Raw genomic sequence first — 18212 nt, 5'->3', positions numbered from 1 at the left:
TTATAATCATTGCGTCATACAACAGCCGTCGGTGGATAGTAGACAAGAGTGTGCGCTGCTCAATAACCGCCCATGTATTTTATTCTAAACGCCCCGACTAAAAACAAAATGACGGTTCTGTGTATAACCATCCAGCAGTGCGGTCTCAAGTTAAAGAATTACATGCTCCAAAGACATTGCTTTGTTTCGAATAATTAAGCTGTCTTCGGTGTTCAGTATTAATTGTTTTTTAGTAAATTATTCATTTTTTAGTTGGAAAATTATCTATATAAATAAAATGTCGCATTGCGCCTCCTCAGGTGTGCATCTAGCTGAAGTTTGTCATCAGATGCATTAAACTATTTGGCGGTACGAAGTTCGCCGGGCCAGCTAGTATAACAATAAACGTCAATTGTCTGAAAAACGCTTCTTGTGCCTTGTCCCTAATTTAATAATACCAAGCATGATAAAAATTAATTTTTCGACAAAACTTATTATTAAAAAATGTTGAGAGATTCTGTAGTAATAATGGTATGAGAAATTTGTAGAGTTGGAATTGAAACTGAATTTCATAATCATCATCAGTGTTCTGCACTGGAGCAGGTCCATACAAGATTCCTCCTTTTCCATCCCTCTCTGTCCCGTGCTATTCTCAACAATTCAGTATTTTCCCTCTCCCTCTACATCATCCACCATCTTCACTCTCCTCCGCCCCAGCACTCTCCCTCCCTGCTCCATCCATTAGAGGCAATTCGAATAAATTTAATAGCCTAAATATAAAAATCATCAAAAATTTAAGCCGACATTGAAATAGCAATAGACCTAATGCCTAGTCCACACGTTGTTGCTCGTAAGCTTGGCCGTGTTAGGCTGGGTGTACACCGATTAGTCAAGACAAGACTAGTCACGTTTAGTCACAATACTTCACATGTCTATTTGCAATGACTAATCAGTGTGAGTTGCGTCATAAGCAACTATGTGAAGTATTGTGACTAAACGTGTCTTGTCTTGTCTTGAGTAACTGCTGTGCGCCTAGCCTTAGGCTGGGTTACACTGGTTAGTCAAGAGAAGACTTGATCAGACACGTTTAGTCACAATACTTCACATTGTTGCTTATGGCGCAACTCACACTGATTAGTCATTGCAAATAGACATGCCTCGATAAACAACTATGTGAAGTATTGTGACTAAACGTGTCTGATCCTGTCTTGTATTGACTAACTAGTGTGCGCCTGGCTTTAGTCTTGCCATACACACTGCAACGTGACCAGTGCCTCGTCAAGGCGATAGCAAGTGCTCGCTAGACAGAGTGCAGCATTCAAAATGCCAATATACTCGTAGGGTATATACAGAATGTCCCACCAAGGTATTAACAGCCGTTGACCATAGTTTTTCACAAAATTTCTGATAAAAAATGTTCAGTAAACTTTTTTCTATCGACCTTAGTTTTCGAGACTTATAGATTTTTCGATATTTTCAGAATATGCCTACTTCCGGTCATTAAATACTCAATAACTCGAAAACTACTGGTCAAATTTCAATTTCAAGGGTATTGTTGGAAAGAGAAAAACATTTCAAACAAGATTAATCTAATTTCATCTGTTGTTAGATATTTTGTAGTTTTTTATCAGGGTTAAACATGAAAAAATGATGCTATTCTTCAAATTCAAACCGATTTTTCTCCGGGTAATTATAGTGGTTTCAATATTTCAAAAACTTCTCCATTTCATAAGCTTTCGAATGAGTATAAATTTGAAAAGTGTTCAAAACTGCTTATATCTGGAATGAACACCTTCAAAAAGAGAAAATTCACAAACAGCATGCATCAAGTGGTTTTCTGTAGCACACAGCCTAAATCCTTTATAAAATATTAATCATACAATTTAGTGGGACTAATCAACCTTAGCGGGACACGCTGTATATGGTAGACGACATAATAGGAAACAGCTCGCATTGTTTGACAAGAGTGTGGAGGAATAGTTTGCCAACGCTCGCCTTCACTCGACAAAAATTGGAGCAATGGCAATTGAAGGCCAATGAAGGCGAGCGCTGTCAAACCACCCATCCACACTTTGGCGCTCGTCGTCATTTGAACGCATTGGGCCGATGTGTGGATGCAGCATAACGTTTGAAAATTGTTGGCAATTCTAAAATAATAATGGTAACTTAAGCAAAAAATGAATTTTGTCAATAAAATATTATCAACAGGCTACAGTAATCAAGAATTGCTGACTATTTTTCAATAATTTATAAGAGAATTATTATTATTATTATTCGTCCAATTTACCACCCACGGAAGGGGTATTTGGAAATGTCGATATGTATTCAAATCAAGTCATATTTAAATTATTTTAGATAACAAAATTACAAAAAAATATGTACATAATAATAATGAGCAGCCTAACTCATCTCGTAATGTGCTTCAAATTCATCAATTATTGAGTATGCACAAAAGCTGCTCCTTCATCAATACTCTGAATTTACGGCCTGTATTTTCTCTTATATTAGCTGGTGATTTATTGTACAGTCGAATCCCAGCACTCTTTACTCCTCTCTCATACATGGTGGTCCTGTGTGCATCATCTCGCAACTCTCCCCTATGCCTTGTTCTATAATTGTGGAAATGTGCGCCAGTTCTGAATTTATTCTTATAGAATAAGTTGTCAATAGAGGGTCTCAGAGGGTTATTTCATAAATTGCATGGCGAATAAATGGCGTATGCAAACAGAAGAGGGAAAGATCTCCCCCCAGGTGATCGAATGTTGCAACGCACACAAACGTCCGTCTATCTGCGTAAGCCTGCTGCCGTCTGCATGCAGACGTTTAATTTTTCCTCCGTCTATCCGCATACGTCTGTCTGATGCTGTGTGCATTCGCTATAAGACCTATGCTAAATTAATGGAGAACAAGTGCATGATAGTGAATGATATTAGCAAAAAAGTACAACTAAACAACTAATTAGTACTAAAAAGTACAACTAATTAGCAAAAAATATACAACTAAAAAAGTTTTAATTGTGCCTTCTAGACTATGGAAAAGGATTCAGTAAAAACACATGACAAGGTAATCGAAAAGTTGAAAATTTATTAAGCACCTGCTTACAATTCACATCCATTTAAAACAATTTCAAAGAATACTGCATAGTAGCTTTGGCTATAGACAGAAGACGCTTTGATTTGACTATCTCTGTCTATAGTCAAAGATAGTAGTAATTTTCAAGTAGTGATTCAAATACAGCAACACTATAACACAGTTTATAATTATTTATTACAAACTAACTTTTCAAAAAGTCTTAATTGAAGCTTGTCTAGAATGGAATATTCTATTGAATTATCATGAGTTATATATCTATAATGAGATGAAATACAATTTTCAATATTTAAGAACAGCTTGTATGAAACACAATTTATTTGCAATATCAATTTCCATATTTCTAGAATAGTCTCCATTATATAGTGCAAAATCCGAATTGTTCACAAAATGTTTACTAGAATCACTCATAAGGAATTTGAATAATATAACAACAAACCAATTAAATATTTGAATAGAAAAATATAAATCAGCAAAAACTATTCAAACTCTCGAACATAAGTGGATGTACACATTTGTAACAAAACTACAAATCAGAAAAAACTATTCAAACTCTTGAACATAAGTGGATGTACAAATTTGTAACAAAACTACAAATCAGCAAAAACTATTCAAACTCTTGAACATACACAATTGTAACAAAATTATAACAAGAGAGAGAAGTAAACAGGTATAAAAATAAAATGTTTTTTAACTAGAGATTCAAAGGATAACAATAATTTATGGCCGATTGCTGGGACAAAGAAAATAGATTACATTAAAAAACATTGAAAATCGTGAATGTGTCATTCAATTATTGGTCAAATCAAACACGCTAAATAGTATTTTTGCAAATTTCTGTGAATAAGCTCACATTTGATATAGTTTTGGGAGTAACAAAAGAGAAACATGAATTAAAATTAAAATACTGATCACAAATAAATGTTTTGGAAAGGATTGATTGATGATGGTTCCATAATAAAATAAACCTGGTTAATATTTTTGAAATTTGATTTGTGATTGCTTGTTTAAGAATTAATAATTCCTTCGTTTATTGATTCCTTGCTGGTTAGAGTGTGAGTGGAATTTCAAGTTTATTATAAATTGTTTCAATTTGTAATACAAAGGCATTTAAATGGGCAATTTAATTTGTCATTACACTTATCAAATTCTAATTTTTTAGCTTTGTTTATTGCTCTGGGAATAATATTTGTCAAATAATAATTACGACACTGCAATAGTTACTCTTAGATTTGAAATTGCTGTTATTTTTTAGTTTATAGTAATATAAGAAAGTACTAGCACTATTAGCACTATTTTTATTAAATGAGTTAGAAACTGCAATATCTAAATTGCTTGCAAATTTAAGGTGTTTCAAATGACAATGCAATCAAATAACTTGCAAATTTTACAATTCTTTTAGAATTAGCTCATCCTTAACCAGGTATTTAATTGAGAGGAATGCCACGTTTACAAGATGCTCATAGATATTCTAGTTCTATTATTAAGGATAATAGTTGTATAGGGCTAGCTATCCACTAGTCTAATAAACAGGATAGTAGATAGTGTACCTGAGTAGCTTATCAACTAGATAATTCACTATTCTAGTTGATAAAATAGTTTCTATTCGACATAATCCACTAGTCTAGTGGATAGTTTATATTCGACAGACGGTTCATTTTTTTGCAATCTCATCTCTTTTGCAGACGGATTCTCACATATCCGTGAAAATATAATTCCCAGGAGTTCTAATTAGAGTATTCATACTCAGCCCGGTCGAGAAAGTATGAATAGTATGAATAGTTCCCATTAAAACTTATGGGAATAATATTCTCACTGTCTCAACAAATTCACTGATACTCATATGTGGGAATCCGCCTTCATTATTTTAATTTGATCAAACTAAATATTATTAATATTTTTCAACATTATTAGAATAGTATTAGTGAATATTCTCTATTTTTAAAAAATAACTGAGTGTTATAAATTATTATTATTCTGGTATTTGGAACATCTAAATTCAAAAGAATGCTTTGTATAAATATTTTTGGACTGAAAATTTTGTAGAAATCTAGAAGACGTAACCTCATCAGGACTTTCAATGTTACCTAAATTTGGGAGAGAAATAGTATAAGGTATTCTTAGTTTCTCCCAATCTGTGCTTCATTGTAAAAAAGAATACATAAAATGAAAAATAATGTAAATATTCTAGGCAGACCGTCAAGTAGCCTATCTAATCAATGTGAATGCACAATTTTCATCTTCTTTGTAATTGTTTTCAAGTTTTATCAGAATAAATAGAATAGTAGCCTTCCAATTCTAGGTAGACCGTGAACTAGCCCATCTAATCAATATGGATGTTCAATATTCTCTCTTTTTTGAAGATTTTGACAACATTATTGGGATATTAATTATAGAATAGTACCTATTCTTGGTGTACTGTGAACTAGCCTATCTAATCAATTTGAATGTACAATATTTTATCTTTTTTTGAAATTGATTTGAAGTTTTTAACAATAAATTCAATAAAATAAAACTGGACTATCCAAATACACCCTGGAAACACATCACCTTAAATTTCTGAGATTGTTGAAAAATAACTAGACTATCCATAAGCATCTTGGAAACGCTACATCACTTGAGACAATAGTTTAGCAAATTAACCGCAACCCCCACTACTGGGACAGCAGCTCCTGCGGGGGGCACGGTACCCCGAAGAGTACCCCCCCATCAGAGGAAAGTACTCAGGTTTGTTTGCCAATTTCTTCGAGGAAGAGGAGGATCCTTTGTCATCAGAACTTCCCAGTTTGTTCCCTCCCTGATCCTTGGTGCTATCCAGAAACTCTTGTCGTTTCTTCTCCTCTCTTTCTTTCTGCTTTTCGGCGGCCTCTTTCGCTTTTCGGTCTAGTTCGTCTTGCATTTTCTTTCGCGCTGCTTCGATGGCTTGCTGTCGTTGTCTGGCGAAGTCGGGATCTAAGAAAACAAATAAATAAAATAGAAATTAAAATAAGTTGAAATCTTCATATTGAAAATGTTAAAATATGTTCTCATTGGATAGGAACTGAGATTCACTTACGTTCCTCCGGCACTTGACAACGTTCTAAAGAGTTATTTTTTTGGAGGACTAGACCCAACTCACACTCACGCGACTCAAGTCCAGAAGAGACTGCGACTCTAGTCTCTTCTCGACGCAGCATGTGTTTCCAATTGGTGACACTCAGACCAGTCGATTCTAGTCTCTGCGACGTCACCATTTGAAAACACATGCTGCGTCGAGAAGAGACTCTTCTCGACATGAGTCGCGTAAGTGTGAGTTGAGCCTTAGTCCTACAAAAGAAAAAATAGCTTTTTAGAACGTTGTCTAGTGTCTAGTGTGAGCCTAAGAGCCAGATCATATTAAGCGTTTTTCAGACTTTTTTAGAGTCGGCAGGTCAGGAAGCTCTCCGATTGGCTGATTGGTTTGGCGCCTGAAAAAAACTGCCTAGTATGGTCTGGCCCTAACAGATTCTAAAATACTATTAAATAGTGGTTTTCAGATATCCTTGAATTTATCAGGTTCTCCACAAAGATTGAGAGATATAGGTAATGCATTTTTGTTTTATAAATCCATGAACAACAATATTTAATTGCACTTTTTGTGTAGTTGAGAAGTTGATATTGTGGTAATTATTCATATTGAATGGAAAAGTCTAAGAAATTGTCAAAAAACCACTGATTTATTGATAATTAGAAAGACCGGTTTCGGTTATTACACCATTGTCAATCTCTGATAAACTGACAACAGTTTATCAGAGATTGACAATGGTGTAATAACCGAAACCGGTCTTTCTAATTATTAATTACTAACTGACAAGTAAGTTTATCAGAGATTGACAATGGTGTAATAACCGAAACCGGTCTTTCTAATTATCAATAAATCAGTGGTTTTTTTGACAATTTCTTAGTCTTTTCCATTCAATATTTAATTGAGTACAATTTTATTCTTATAATAATTCTAACTTTTAAACATGCTTCTTGCAAATGTATGGTGTTTATTTTTTGAAAGAAAAATATAAACTTTATTCACTATTATCTGAAATGACACCGCCTATCTGGAAACCACAGTCCTTTGCAACGACCTCAAGTAGGCCTATCAAGTAAGTATCTTGTAGTAGGCTAAATAGTATGTATGGATTGTCCTGTGATATGCAGCTACATCTTCACCCTATCAATGAAACTCTGATAAATAATTAAAAAGCTGCTACCAGGAGAGTCTTGGGTCCGAATTTCACCAAGAGCATGAATGTTTGTTCATATCAACAACTCACCCTATTAGGCTACCCCACTAACCAATTCTGAAGCCAAGAAAAGGCTAATTTGGTTATCATCCACTTTTAAAAAGTTTAAATATAATTTCCTTTTTTTCAGATTTGTTTGCAAATCTTGCTGTAATTTCCAAGCCAATACTTGTATTTGTTTCAATTACTAGCTATCACATTTTTGAATGCAAGATAGAATTTTTGAAAAAGATTGATTAAATTTTCTCACCTTTTTTACATTTTTCTTCATACTGTCGTTTTTGTCTGGCTTCATAAATATCATAAAGTGCATTTTCAATCTTTGTTCGAAAGGCGATTAGAGTCAATACACCAAGTGCCAGATACCAGCCATACTGTGAGAGGAAGCCCAATCCTAGAAAAAATAAATTAAAATATTTATTTTATAAATAAATCACTTATAAGATGACAATCATGATCTAATATATCATACAGATATAAATCGACCTCAAATTATGTCAATGAGAAGAGAAGCAAGTACACACATATTTTCCAATTTAGTAAAAAACTTCACTTTAGTTCAGTTGCTTATAGGTTATCTCATGTTTGTAGGCTACTGTAATTTAATATTAAAAGCTTGATTTCAAATCGAATAAACTTTTCACAGGGAGGAAAGTAGGGCAATTTAATTTTTGAAATTTATTTTTCTTGACAAACAACTTATTGATGGAAATACTTTCATAAACGAATACAAAAGAAAGAATAAATATACAGTACACAGATTATTTCAAAATAATGTTATTTCTTCATGAACAATTTTTTATATTAAAGAAGATGAACACGATCCTACTCATTAGTATTCAAGTTCATGTTGAAATTTTGTTGATTCATGTTCAAAAAAAAAAAACTGGTTTATAACTTCCTGTAATAGTTCTAGCAGGAAATATAGAAGTGGGTTATCCTTGACGAATATCTTCTCAAGACTGTAAGGAATGAATCATGTATTTAATAAAGATTATAAGGTGAGCAAAAATTGAATTAATAGAAATACAAATTGACAAGTTTGGCAGGTAATTATGGAAACCTGTTTCAAATTTTGCAATAATACAAGGATAAAAAGCAACATAACCTCACCTGTATCGATTCCATCAGTTAGAATTTTGGGCGCAGTTTCTTCCAAAGTATCTGGATGTTCGTATTCTTCCATTACCTTATTAATACAAAATACCAGAGCAAAAGATGACAATTTAAATCAATAACTTGTGTTTAATATTAAAATTTTCAACTTATTTGACAGATCGTTATTGCAGACGTCAAGACATGAAAGGCAAAAATAAACTTCCACAGCCGGCTAAATTTCGTTCGTTCAAAGAATCGATTGGTTGGTCAACAGCTGTGAGTCAATCATAAAATTTTGTTTTATAACGTTGCATTTTTGTTTAAAGGGCAGAATAATAATTCTTTTGATAATTTCAACAATGGAAAGTCTTTTTTCCTCAATAATAATCAAGTAATTGGTTGAAATGGTATCTTTATATACCATAACCTTCTTGACCTTCAAGACATTTTACAGAAATATTATCTGTGATTGTTTCAAAATAATGCTTGAACAATATTAATTCAATTAAAAAAATCGATTTTCGAGTATTTTGTGTTATAAATGTGGATGATTTATCTTTATTATATTTGGTTCAAAGGTGTAGGTTGAATTTGACTTCAATGATTTTTATATGAGACTTGAGGATTTTAAACAAATAAATTCCAGGTTTTCAATTATTTTATGTTGATTTATATCATAAAATTTTGAAAAACCAATATTGAGTTGAAAGCTCAATACGCATGTCACTGCCATAGTAATATGAAACGCCTTCGGTTTTCGGGTCTGTCTGTATCTGTCAACTGTGAACTGTAAACTAGGCCTACAGACAGGACGAGGGCCCAGCAAGGCCTAGATCTGTTCTTCTCCAGGTCCCAGGTTCGTTCATGTCCTAAAGTACTGGAGATTCAACACATTTTACTCATTTAAAATCGTGTATCTACTGTCAATTCGTGTGGCCAGTGTTACAATATGTATCTAAGTTCGCGAAAATCAGTGAATTGTGTCATGTACAAATGGATAATGCATTTAAAGTCGTATTGACTGGCCCCGGACAATGAATAAGTTTGAGTGTTTGAGACCCTAGGTCTGTTATATTTTTCTGGTGTTTGTGAGTTAAAAAGTGCGAAAATGGCTGATCTGGAAGCGGTTTTGGCTGATGTTAGCTATCTTATGGCTATGGAGAAGAGCAAGTGCACCCCAGCTGCACGGGCTAGCAAGAAGATAATACTTCCAGATCCTAGGTAAACATTACTCTTATCAATAACCACCACTCTACTCGACCACCCTATCATCTGCTATCATTAAACATCATGACACTTGTCTTATCTGCGTATGCATTCCGTGCAGTCATTGTATATGGTATTAGCCTTGAAGATGTCTGTCTGTAAACAGTCATTGACTTACATTCTGAACCGACCTCATATAGACAGCTGGTTTGTGTTTGTCTTACTACGAGATAACAAGAAAAACATGACATTTTTTAAACAATTGATCCTCACTACCTGTTGAAATTAGGTTAGGCTATTCGAAAATAAGCTCTGGTAAAAATATACAAGTAAGTTAATGCAATATCATGGTTTGTCTCTTAAAAATTCAATGATAAATTAAAATACACTTAACATCTCATTAGATATATTAAAAAAATTACAACAGTAAAAGGATATTAGTGTCATGATTTTTTAAAATCTATTGATGGATTATTGCAAAACAATGAATAAAATTCGGTACCGTACTCAAATCTATTTATTTAATTGATAAAACTAGACATTTTTAAAGCTCCTTCCTTTGCAATTTAAAAAAAAACGGGGGTTTAAAACAATTTTAGCAGTAAATAGTCGTTAGTCGGCATATTCAGAAAGGATAATCACCATAGTATTCAACAGCCAGAGATCATTTTCACTATAAGCTACTGGAAATAATTGAGCGAGCGAAGTGAGGTCTAAGATTCAAGTCGACTGTTTGGCATTTCTCTTAATGTTTAAATGTTTATATGTTGCGCATTTACGGCGAAACGCGGTAATAGATTTTCATGAAATTTGACAGGTATGTTCCTTTTTAAATTGCGCGTCGACGTATATACAAGGTTTTTTGGAAATTTTGAATTTCAAGGATAATATAAAAGGAAAAAGGAGCCTCATTCATACGCTAATATTAGAGTAAAAATCAGACTATAGATTTATTCATCATAAATCAGCTGTCTAGTGGACTATAATACTACCCGTTCAAAAACATCGAACATCTTGAAATAATGTATCTTTCCATCAACGTTAGTAGACAGATGACTAGGCCTATAATACCTGTTCAAAAAACATCGAACATCTTAAAAATGTATCTTTCCATCAACGTTGTAGACAGTTGCAGCCAGACCTGATAACAGCACTCACTCTCACATTCCGGGACGACACGTCACGGTACGATAGGACAGAAAAGCTCTCTGTTTATTTAGGATTTTTTCTGGAAATTTTAAATTGAGCTATTATTTATTAATTTTCGAAAAAACATAACTACAGGTCGATTTAACTTACTGAGCGCGATGTCTACTGTTCTTAGAACTACTAGTTATAATATAACAATTTGCAATATTTTTTGTAGCCTTTTATATAATTGGCCTTATAATAATAGACTTCAATAATAGAATTCTTTATTTTCCTTTAAGACATTATAATGTATATTGCTATAGACCTGAAATTGATCAGGTGCAACCTGAAACAACCTGAGACATCAGACCTGAGCCAGTCAGGTCACTCGATATTATTATTTTTTATACATTGCAATAGACATAGACAATATACCAAAAAGTCATACAACGTTTAGTACATTGGAGTTAGTGATAAGAGCTGGTACATTGATTCGCTACTTTCACCTCAATGATAAGAGGCGAATGCTTGGGACTTCATAATTTAAGTCGTTAACGTTGATTAGTTCTTAAATGCGTCAAAAGATTTCCCAGTCGTTCAAAACCCACCTTTCCATTTGTTGATGAAACTTCTAAAAATCAAATTATGTCAAATAATTATTGCAATTTTAATATTCTACCAGCCAGCTAACGAAATAAACAAAATTCAAATATTCAGTCTTCTTTAAAGAGCTACTCCAATGTTATTGAAAAGAAAGAAAAATACTCAAGTACCGTTTCTATAAGATTGCACTTGAATATGGCTATAATTAGCCAGAACATGTAGTGAATTGATAAAGTTTTAAAAGGGTATAATTTTATTTGCACTTGAAAATAACTATAATTAGTCGAGACATATTGTGAATTAAACAATATTAACAGGGTACTTGATGATTTTTATTTCTTTCCAACAATATGGGAATCACAGTTCATTGATAATTGTATAATAAATTATTCTAGTCTAGTAGTCAAGGGGATATTGTGGTTTACATCATTCCCATTGAAAAGCCTGCGTCAATACAATAGCATTATAAAACACATTCAGATTCTATAGCTAATCATCCATTTACTTTATTAAAATTTGATTCAAATTACGTTTTAGTCAATTAGCCTCTATGATTTTTTACACAACATAAATAAGCTACTTCAATCAAACTACAAAAAAATACTCCTTAGTTTTGGAAAACTTTTAATTCGTCATACGTTTTTCAATTCTTTTAAATCACAACACAACAAAAAATACAATGAAAAAAAACAATATTGTCATATCTCTACAGAAGGTACACAATTAAATGTATTCAATAAAAGCCTTCCATCAAATTTTCATTGTTTTATTCAATCATAAAGAAAGTAAATTCGTATGGTTTTTGTTGGTGGAGAGTCCCTTGCGGGAAGGTCCCACCGCCTGAATATATAATTTAAGCCGTCAATGGGCCTTACGACTGTCATACTTCAGCCGGGACCGACAGTTTAACGTGCCCATCCGATAACACGGGAGTGATCTGGTTAAAAAACTTTTGGTTATGAGAGGGTTTGAACCCGGGATCTCTGTGCTGCTACGCAAGCACTCTATCCACTAGACCACGGATCACTCCTATTCAATCATATGTTTCAATGATTTATCCAATCATTGAAACATAGATACCAATTATATACATCACATAAATCATTATTATGTGTTGTTTTCAACAATCTGATCAACTAATCAAATCAGGACATTGTTTTCTCTACAAACATAAATCACAATACATCATTAAACACAATATTGTCATACCCAAAGACCTTAAAAATGCATAGACTCACATGCAGCGCTAGTGTCGTACTTGGAATTGAAATCGGCCATTGAGGGGGCAACCTATAAGATTATTACATACCAATGCCTTTGTAATCTATAATATTACAAATATATAGATATAATATCTCGTGTTAAATACCCCAATGGCGGCCTTCAATTTCAAGTAAGAGCTATCATTGGGAAGGCATAGGTATTGTGGGTCTATATCTCTTTAAGGTCTTTGGGTAGTATTATAGTCAACTGTCTACTGACGTTGATGGAAAGATACATTTTCAAGATGTTCGATGTTTTTGAACGGGTCTTTGGTCATAGAATAGAATAAAATAGAATAGAATAGAATAGAATAGAATTTTATTGGTCATAAAATATTCACATGAATACATGGACTTCGTCAATTTTTTAACACTAAAGTAAGTCAAAACAAACACAAAAACACTAAGATCAGTCAGTATCAGAACAATAAAATAACACATGAATCACATAAAACGATTCCAATCTATTCTAAAATAGTCATGTACGGTGTACAAACATCCATCAATTAAAACTGCTTTCAATACTTTTTTAAATTGTGTGCATGTGAGTTCCTTCAAGTGTTCAGGTGTGGAGTTATATAATTTGATAGATGTGAAGTGCCAGTTTCTTTGTGATTTAGTGTGACTGTACAATGGAATTCTAAGTTTGTGTCTATTTCTTGTATTTAAACTATGGAAGCTATTAGAATCATACTTATTCAAATTGCCTCGTACATAACATAATATTTTTAAGACATATAACGACGGCAACGTCAGGATACCTAGGTGAATGAAATAAGGTCTACAATGTGCATTATATGGTAACTTGCATATTATTCTTATTGCTTTCTTTTGAAGAACAAAAATTGATTTGGCGTTTACACTGTTTGCCCAAAGCATTATTCCGTAAGAAAGGAGACTCTGGATGTGTGCATAGTAAATATTCACTAGTACAGACACATCCACAGTTACACATAGTCTCCGTAACATATACAATCCTTTAGCCATCCTACCTGATAAATAGTCAATGTGTGCATCCCACGACAGACAAGGGTCAATAAAAACACCTAATACCATAAAACCATAAACACCATACCGGTATCTCTACAGAAAGAACTGAATTCAATGTATTCAATAAAAGCCTTCCATCAAATTTGATCTACTTTATTCATTCATGAAAAATATACAATAACAGATACAATAAATAATGTAACACAAGACAAAATTGATAAAATTACTTGTTTGGATTTCACTATCTGCAACGTACTTGCCGAATGCGGTTAACCACAGAAATCGCCACTTCTTTTTATACTGCCTCCATCAAATCGCCTCTTATCTGATTTATCCTATCAGCTGAACCCACAATCACGTCATTCAAGTTTTCATTGAAGATGGAAATATTACATCTCATGTTTTCGTTGAAGATCGAAATGTTACCTCCCAAGTTTTGAACATCAAATGTTACATCTCATCTTCCCATTGATCTCTAAATACTTGATTCCCGAATTGTTTGAAATACATTTCAACTGGACACTTCTTTTTATTGAGTTCAATGAAATGCATTCTCTATTTAATTCCATCTGTAAACTGGTTGGCCGCTATGGCTTCGTATAAAATGAGCGCTGCTATCCAGAGATTGTCAGTTTGGTGTAAGGGTAAGCATTCCTGACTGGCAATTGGGAGGTACCGGGTTCGATTCCCGGGCTGGCAACTAATTTTTGGATAGTAGTTCTCATCGAATTTCCATCTAGCTGTTAACCCTGTTGTCAATGTCTGCAGTAGCAGAAGTCTTCGGGGTGATTTACAGCATTTATTTAGGATTTTCGTTAATTAATAATCAATGAAATCTCTCTTTTTGAAAGGAAAATCCGAAGAAGGATTTATGGTCCAGTTAAAGAAGGAGAGGAGTGGAGGAGAAGAACTAATTCAGAGCTCGAGGCATTGATAAAAGACCGAAATATTGTAAAAATTATAAAGGCTTAGATGGTTTGGGCATATCTGTAGAATGAACGAAAACAGAATGCCTAAAATAATATTCAAGGAGAAGCTACATTCAAGAAGAAAGAGAATAAGGTGGGAAGATGAAGTGAGAGACGATCTCCAAAAAATGGGATATAGAGGATGGAGACAATTAACAGAGGACCGAGAAGCGTGGAGAGCTGTAGTGGAGGCGGCCAAAGCTCATATTGGGCTGTAGTGCTGAAAAAAATGAAATCTCTCAATTAATACTATATGCTATAGTGAGGTCCAGATTATAATTGGTTTAAATGCTAATCTAATAAATGAATAAATAAATAAATAAATAATGGCAGTGTTTGATTAGCAATGGTATTGCTATCCTTGTCTATCATTCAACAAAGCGGATAGCGCTATCTCTCTCTCGATTTGCTCTGTTGCCAGATCGGCTTTTAACAATGTAGAATTAATAATTAATTGACAAAATATTACATGTTAATTATGAAATTATTGAAAAATATAACTCCCTGGTTAATAAAATATAATTGATTATTTTAAACGAGAATGAACAGTTAATATTACATCAATAAACCTGTATCAGTTTCCCTCCATAGAAGACAGATAAGACGGAGGATCGGCAACGTTGTTCTCCTATCTTTCTCCACTGCCATTGTAACGTTGACCTCACTATACAGACATGGACATTGCAAAGAGTCACTTGTGATTTATGATTTATGAATTAAATTAAAGTGATTGCACTGAAATGACTCATTATTATTTTTTTAATAGATAGGCTACCAACAATGAGAACATCATTTAAATTAGCAGTTATTCAATAGAATCTTCAGAAAATATTTCGGAAAAACGGCTATTTTTCTCCACTTTAGTTCTATTTCTATCTTGCTTGGAAATAATAAATTGTTGATTTTGCCTACATTGTATTGAAACAATTGAGCATTTTATAGACTTTCCCATGTAATAGGTAAATATCGGGGGACCGATCTTTGCTCTGGAGTGTAAAAGTTTAGAAAATTTGTGACGAAAGATTGAATTTATAGTTTATATTTATTCATTTTCTCAGTCGTACAATTATTTTTACAGTTATATGAGGAGACACAGTAGGCTTATGCCCAAAACTGTCCCTTTTCAAATTTATACTACAGTACAAATCAAAATAACAATTTATTCACACTTCAAAAAACAACACATCATCAATTACAATAGATATACTTTGAATTCGATTTACTATGTTTGCTACAATATTTGTTAATATACTTTGTACTATTCTACACTAACAGTATCTAGTTACTATTTTGGACTTTCTAAAAAAAAAGAGAAATAAACGAAAATAAGTTTCTCTTGCTGAATTTTTCTTCTCGTGAGATCAGCTGGATGATCCCACACACATGCACTCGTTCACTCTCTTCCATTACGGTATCGACAGACGACGAAATTTCAAGCTGTGTTTCCAAGGACGTATTTATCCTTTTAATGTCCTTCAGCGAGTTATCCAAGGGTTGAGACCTAGTGCAATCGAATCTTCATATCATAAACCTACTTTGTTCCAAATTTCGTGAGAATCGTTAGAGCCGTTTTCGAGATCCGTTGAACATAAATATATATACCCATATAACCAGATAGCCAGAGAACCAGATAATCAAATAACCGTATATATACAGAAATTGCTCGTTTAATATAATAGGATATCACATATATTGCAGAATTACTTTCGAGATTTATAAAAAATCTTAGGAATTTGATGGTGATGAAGTCCTGAATTCCACTACGTTTTTGTGCAATTTTGTACTGTGATAGCAGATGCATTATTAAAACGAGCAGCATATTATTGCAGTTTGGGTTTTTACTGATTGTCGTGGGTTTTATTGAGGTTTTTAGCCCTTTCAGGATTTGGGGAGGGGGCTTGAAAGAAGAGGAAAAGTGTTGGGGAAATTTTAATCAGATGCAAATTGAAATTTTGCTTAGCCATTCGTTGAGATGTGCTTGTATATTTATTAAACGCTGAATCCCCTACTAATCCCTGTACTAAAGGCGTCTGTTATCAAGTTTTTGTGCTAGAAAGTATTTTTGGGATGCAATTTTTGTGGAATTGATGCTATGAAAGAAATTGGGGAATTTGTTGCGAGAATTTGAGGATGGAAAATTCTGAGGGGTTGTTAACTTGTCATGTGTTGATTAATTTAAAATATTTTTACGTGTTTAGTCATGGATAAAATATAGCATGAGAAGATATCTCATGGTATAGGGTGTTATTCCAATTTTCAATGTTAACTCAAGCCGATAGTGAGGTCCACGTTATAACGACAGTATTTGATCAACTTTGGTTTTGATATCCTTGTCTATCATTCGACAAAACCCGTGGTGCTATCCTTTTCTAGGTCCACAACGATGCCAATAAATTATGTTTTTGACAGTGTAGAAGTATAATTAATTAATTCAGAGAATCGGCATCGCTATTCTTCTATCTTTATCCACTGCCATTATAACGTGGACCTCACTATAGAAGTTTTTCTCGTGAAGCTATGTTTTTTGATAGTCTCTCATACTGTGCCGGTTTTACACCCTCACCCCAAAAAAACACTAATAATATACACACTAACACTAGTCGATAGTAATCGGCTTGAATTAACAAAAAATCGGCTCGAAATTTAGAACATAAACGACCTATACAATGGTATATCTTCTTATGCTATATTTTCTCTTATGGTGGAGTTGAGTTGTTTGGTTATTTTTCCATGGAGTACGTACAAGTTCATTCTTCTTCAGTTTCTTTCTAAGCTGTGTTGTGTTTACGTAATTTACGTTAGTTTGTTGTGGTGTATTGGAGTTGGTGTGTTTTATCATAGAGAAACAATAGCGTAAGTAGATATCCCATGGCATAGGGCGTTTATGTCGCAACTTTTACTGTTATCTCAAGCCGATTACTGTCGATTATTGTCGATTTGTACTGTTTTGACCGGGTAAGAGTGTATGAACGGCACAATATAAGAGACTACCAGCGTCATAAAGCTTCACAGGGAAAGAACTACGTGGACTATAAGCTTGAGATAACAGTAAAAGCTGCGACCTAAATACCCTTTACCATGGGATATCTATTTTATGTTTTTTTTCTCTATGGTTTTATTGAATAAAATAAAATATATTTGATATCAATCAACACATGACAATTTAACAACACACTCAACCCCTCAGAAATTTCCACCCTCAAATCCTAGTAACAAATTCCCTAATTTCGTTTATTATCTATCAACTATTAAGTCGATTCAAGTTGAGTTGTTCATATCAAATAATTCCGAATTGAGTTCTGTCATATTGTTTTTTATGAAGTAAAGTTATACCGATTTTAGTCATTTGATTCTCAGTTGCATACTAACTATCAAAGAGAAAAGGATTCAGGTATACCTATGCCTATTTTCTTTGAAACTTTCTAGATTGTCAAATACTCTCTGAAACATACAAAAACGAAAAGTGATGAAAATTCTTGAAATTTCATCACAAACATCTTTATTGTTTTGAAATCGTCATAATTATCATCTCATGACAATTCAATTTCTTCAATTTTAATTCAACTTATTGCCCAATGGCAAATACAATAATTCTACAACTTTGCAAGTATATTATTATAGTGAGTTAC

At 33.3% G+C, this 18212-nt stretch overlaps 2 protein-coding genes across 2 annotated transcripts in view; one reads left to right on the top strand and one right to left on the bottom strand.

The window, feature by feature from the left end:
* Nucleotides 1-4154: 4154 nt before the first annotated feature.
* LOC111046870 (selenoprotein S) lies at nucleotides 4155-8659 on the bottom strand. Its single transcript, XM_022332507.2, has 3 exons — nucleotides 8439-8659; nucleotides 7576-7719; nucleotides 4155-6021 (listed from the first exon to the last, which is right to left on the bottom strand). Exons 1-3 carry the CDS (start codon nucleotides 8509-8511, stop codon nucleotides 5708-5710), a joined length of 531 nt encoding a protein of 176 aa, XP_022188199.2. The 5' UTR covers nucleotides 8512-8659; the 3' UTR covers nucleotides 4155-5707.
* A 530-nt stretch (nucleotides 8660-9189) lies between these two features.
* LOC111046871 (G protein-coupled receptor kinase 1) overlaps nucleotides 9190-18212 on the top strand; it is a gene marked incomplete in the record, with an annotated part of 180245 nt that continues 171222 nt past the window's right edge. The window contains 1 exon segment of the mRNA XM_039436863.1: nucleotides 9190-9644. Coding sequence (XP_039292797.1) covers nucleotides 9532-9644 — 113 coding nt within the window.

The sequence above is a fragment of the Nilaparvata lugens genome, chromosome 10 (assembly GCF_014356525.2).
Source record: "Nilaparvata lugens isolate BPH chromosome 10, ASM1435652v1, whole genome shotgun sequence".
NCBI lineage: Eukaryota > Metazoa > Arthropoda > Insecta > Hemiptera > Delphacidae > Nilaparvata > Nilaparvata lugens.
Note: the sequence above shows the minus strand (reverse complement) of the source record. Positions and strands in the feature narration are given on the sequence as shown.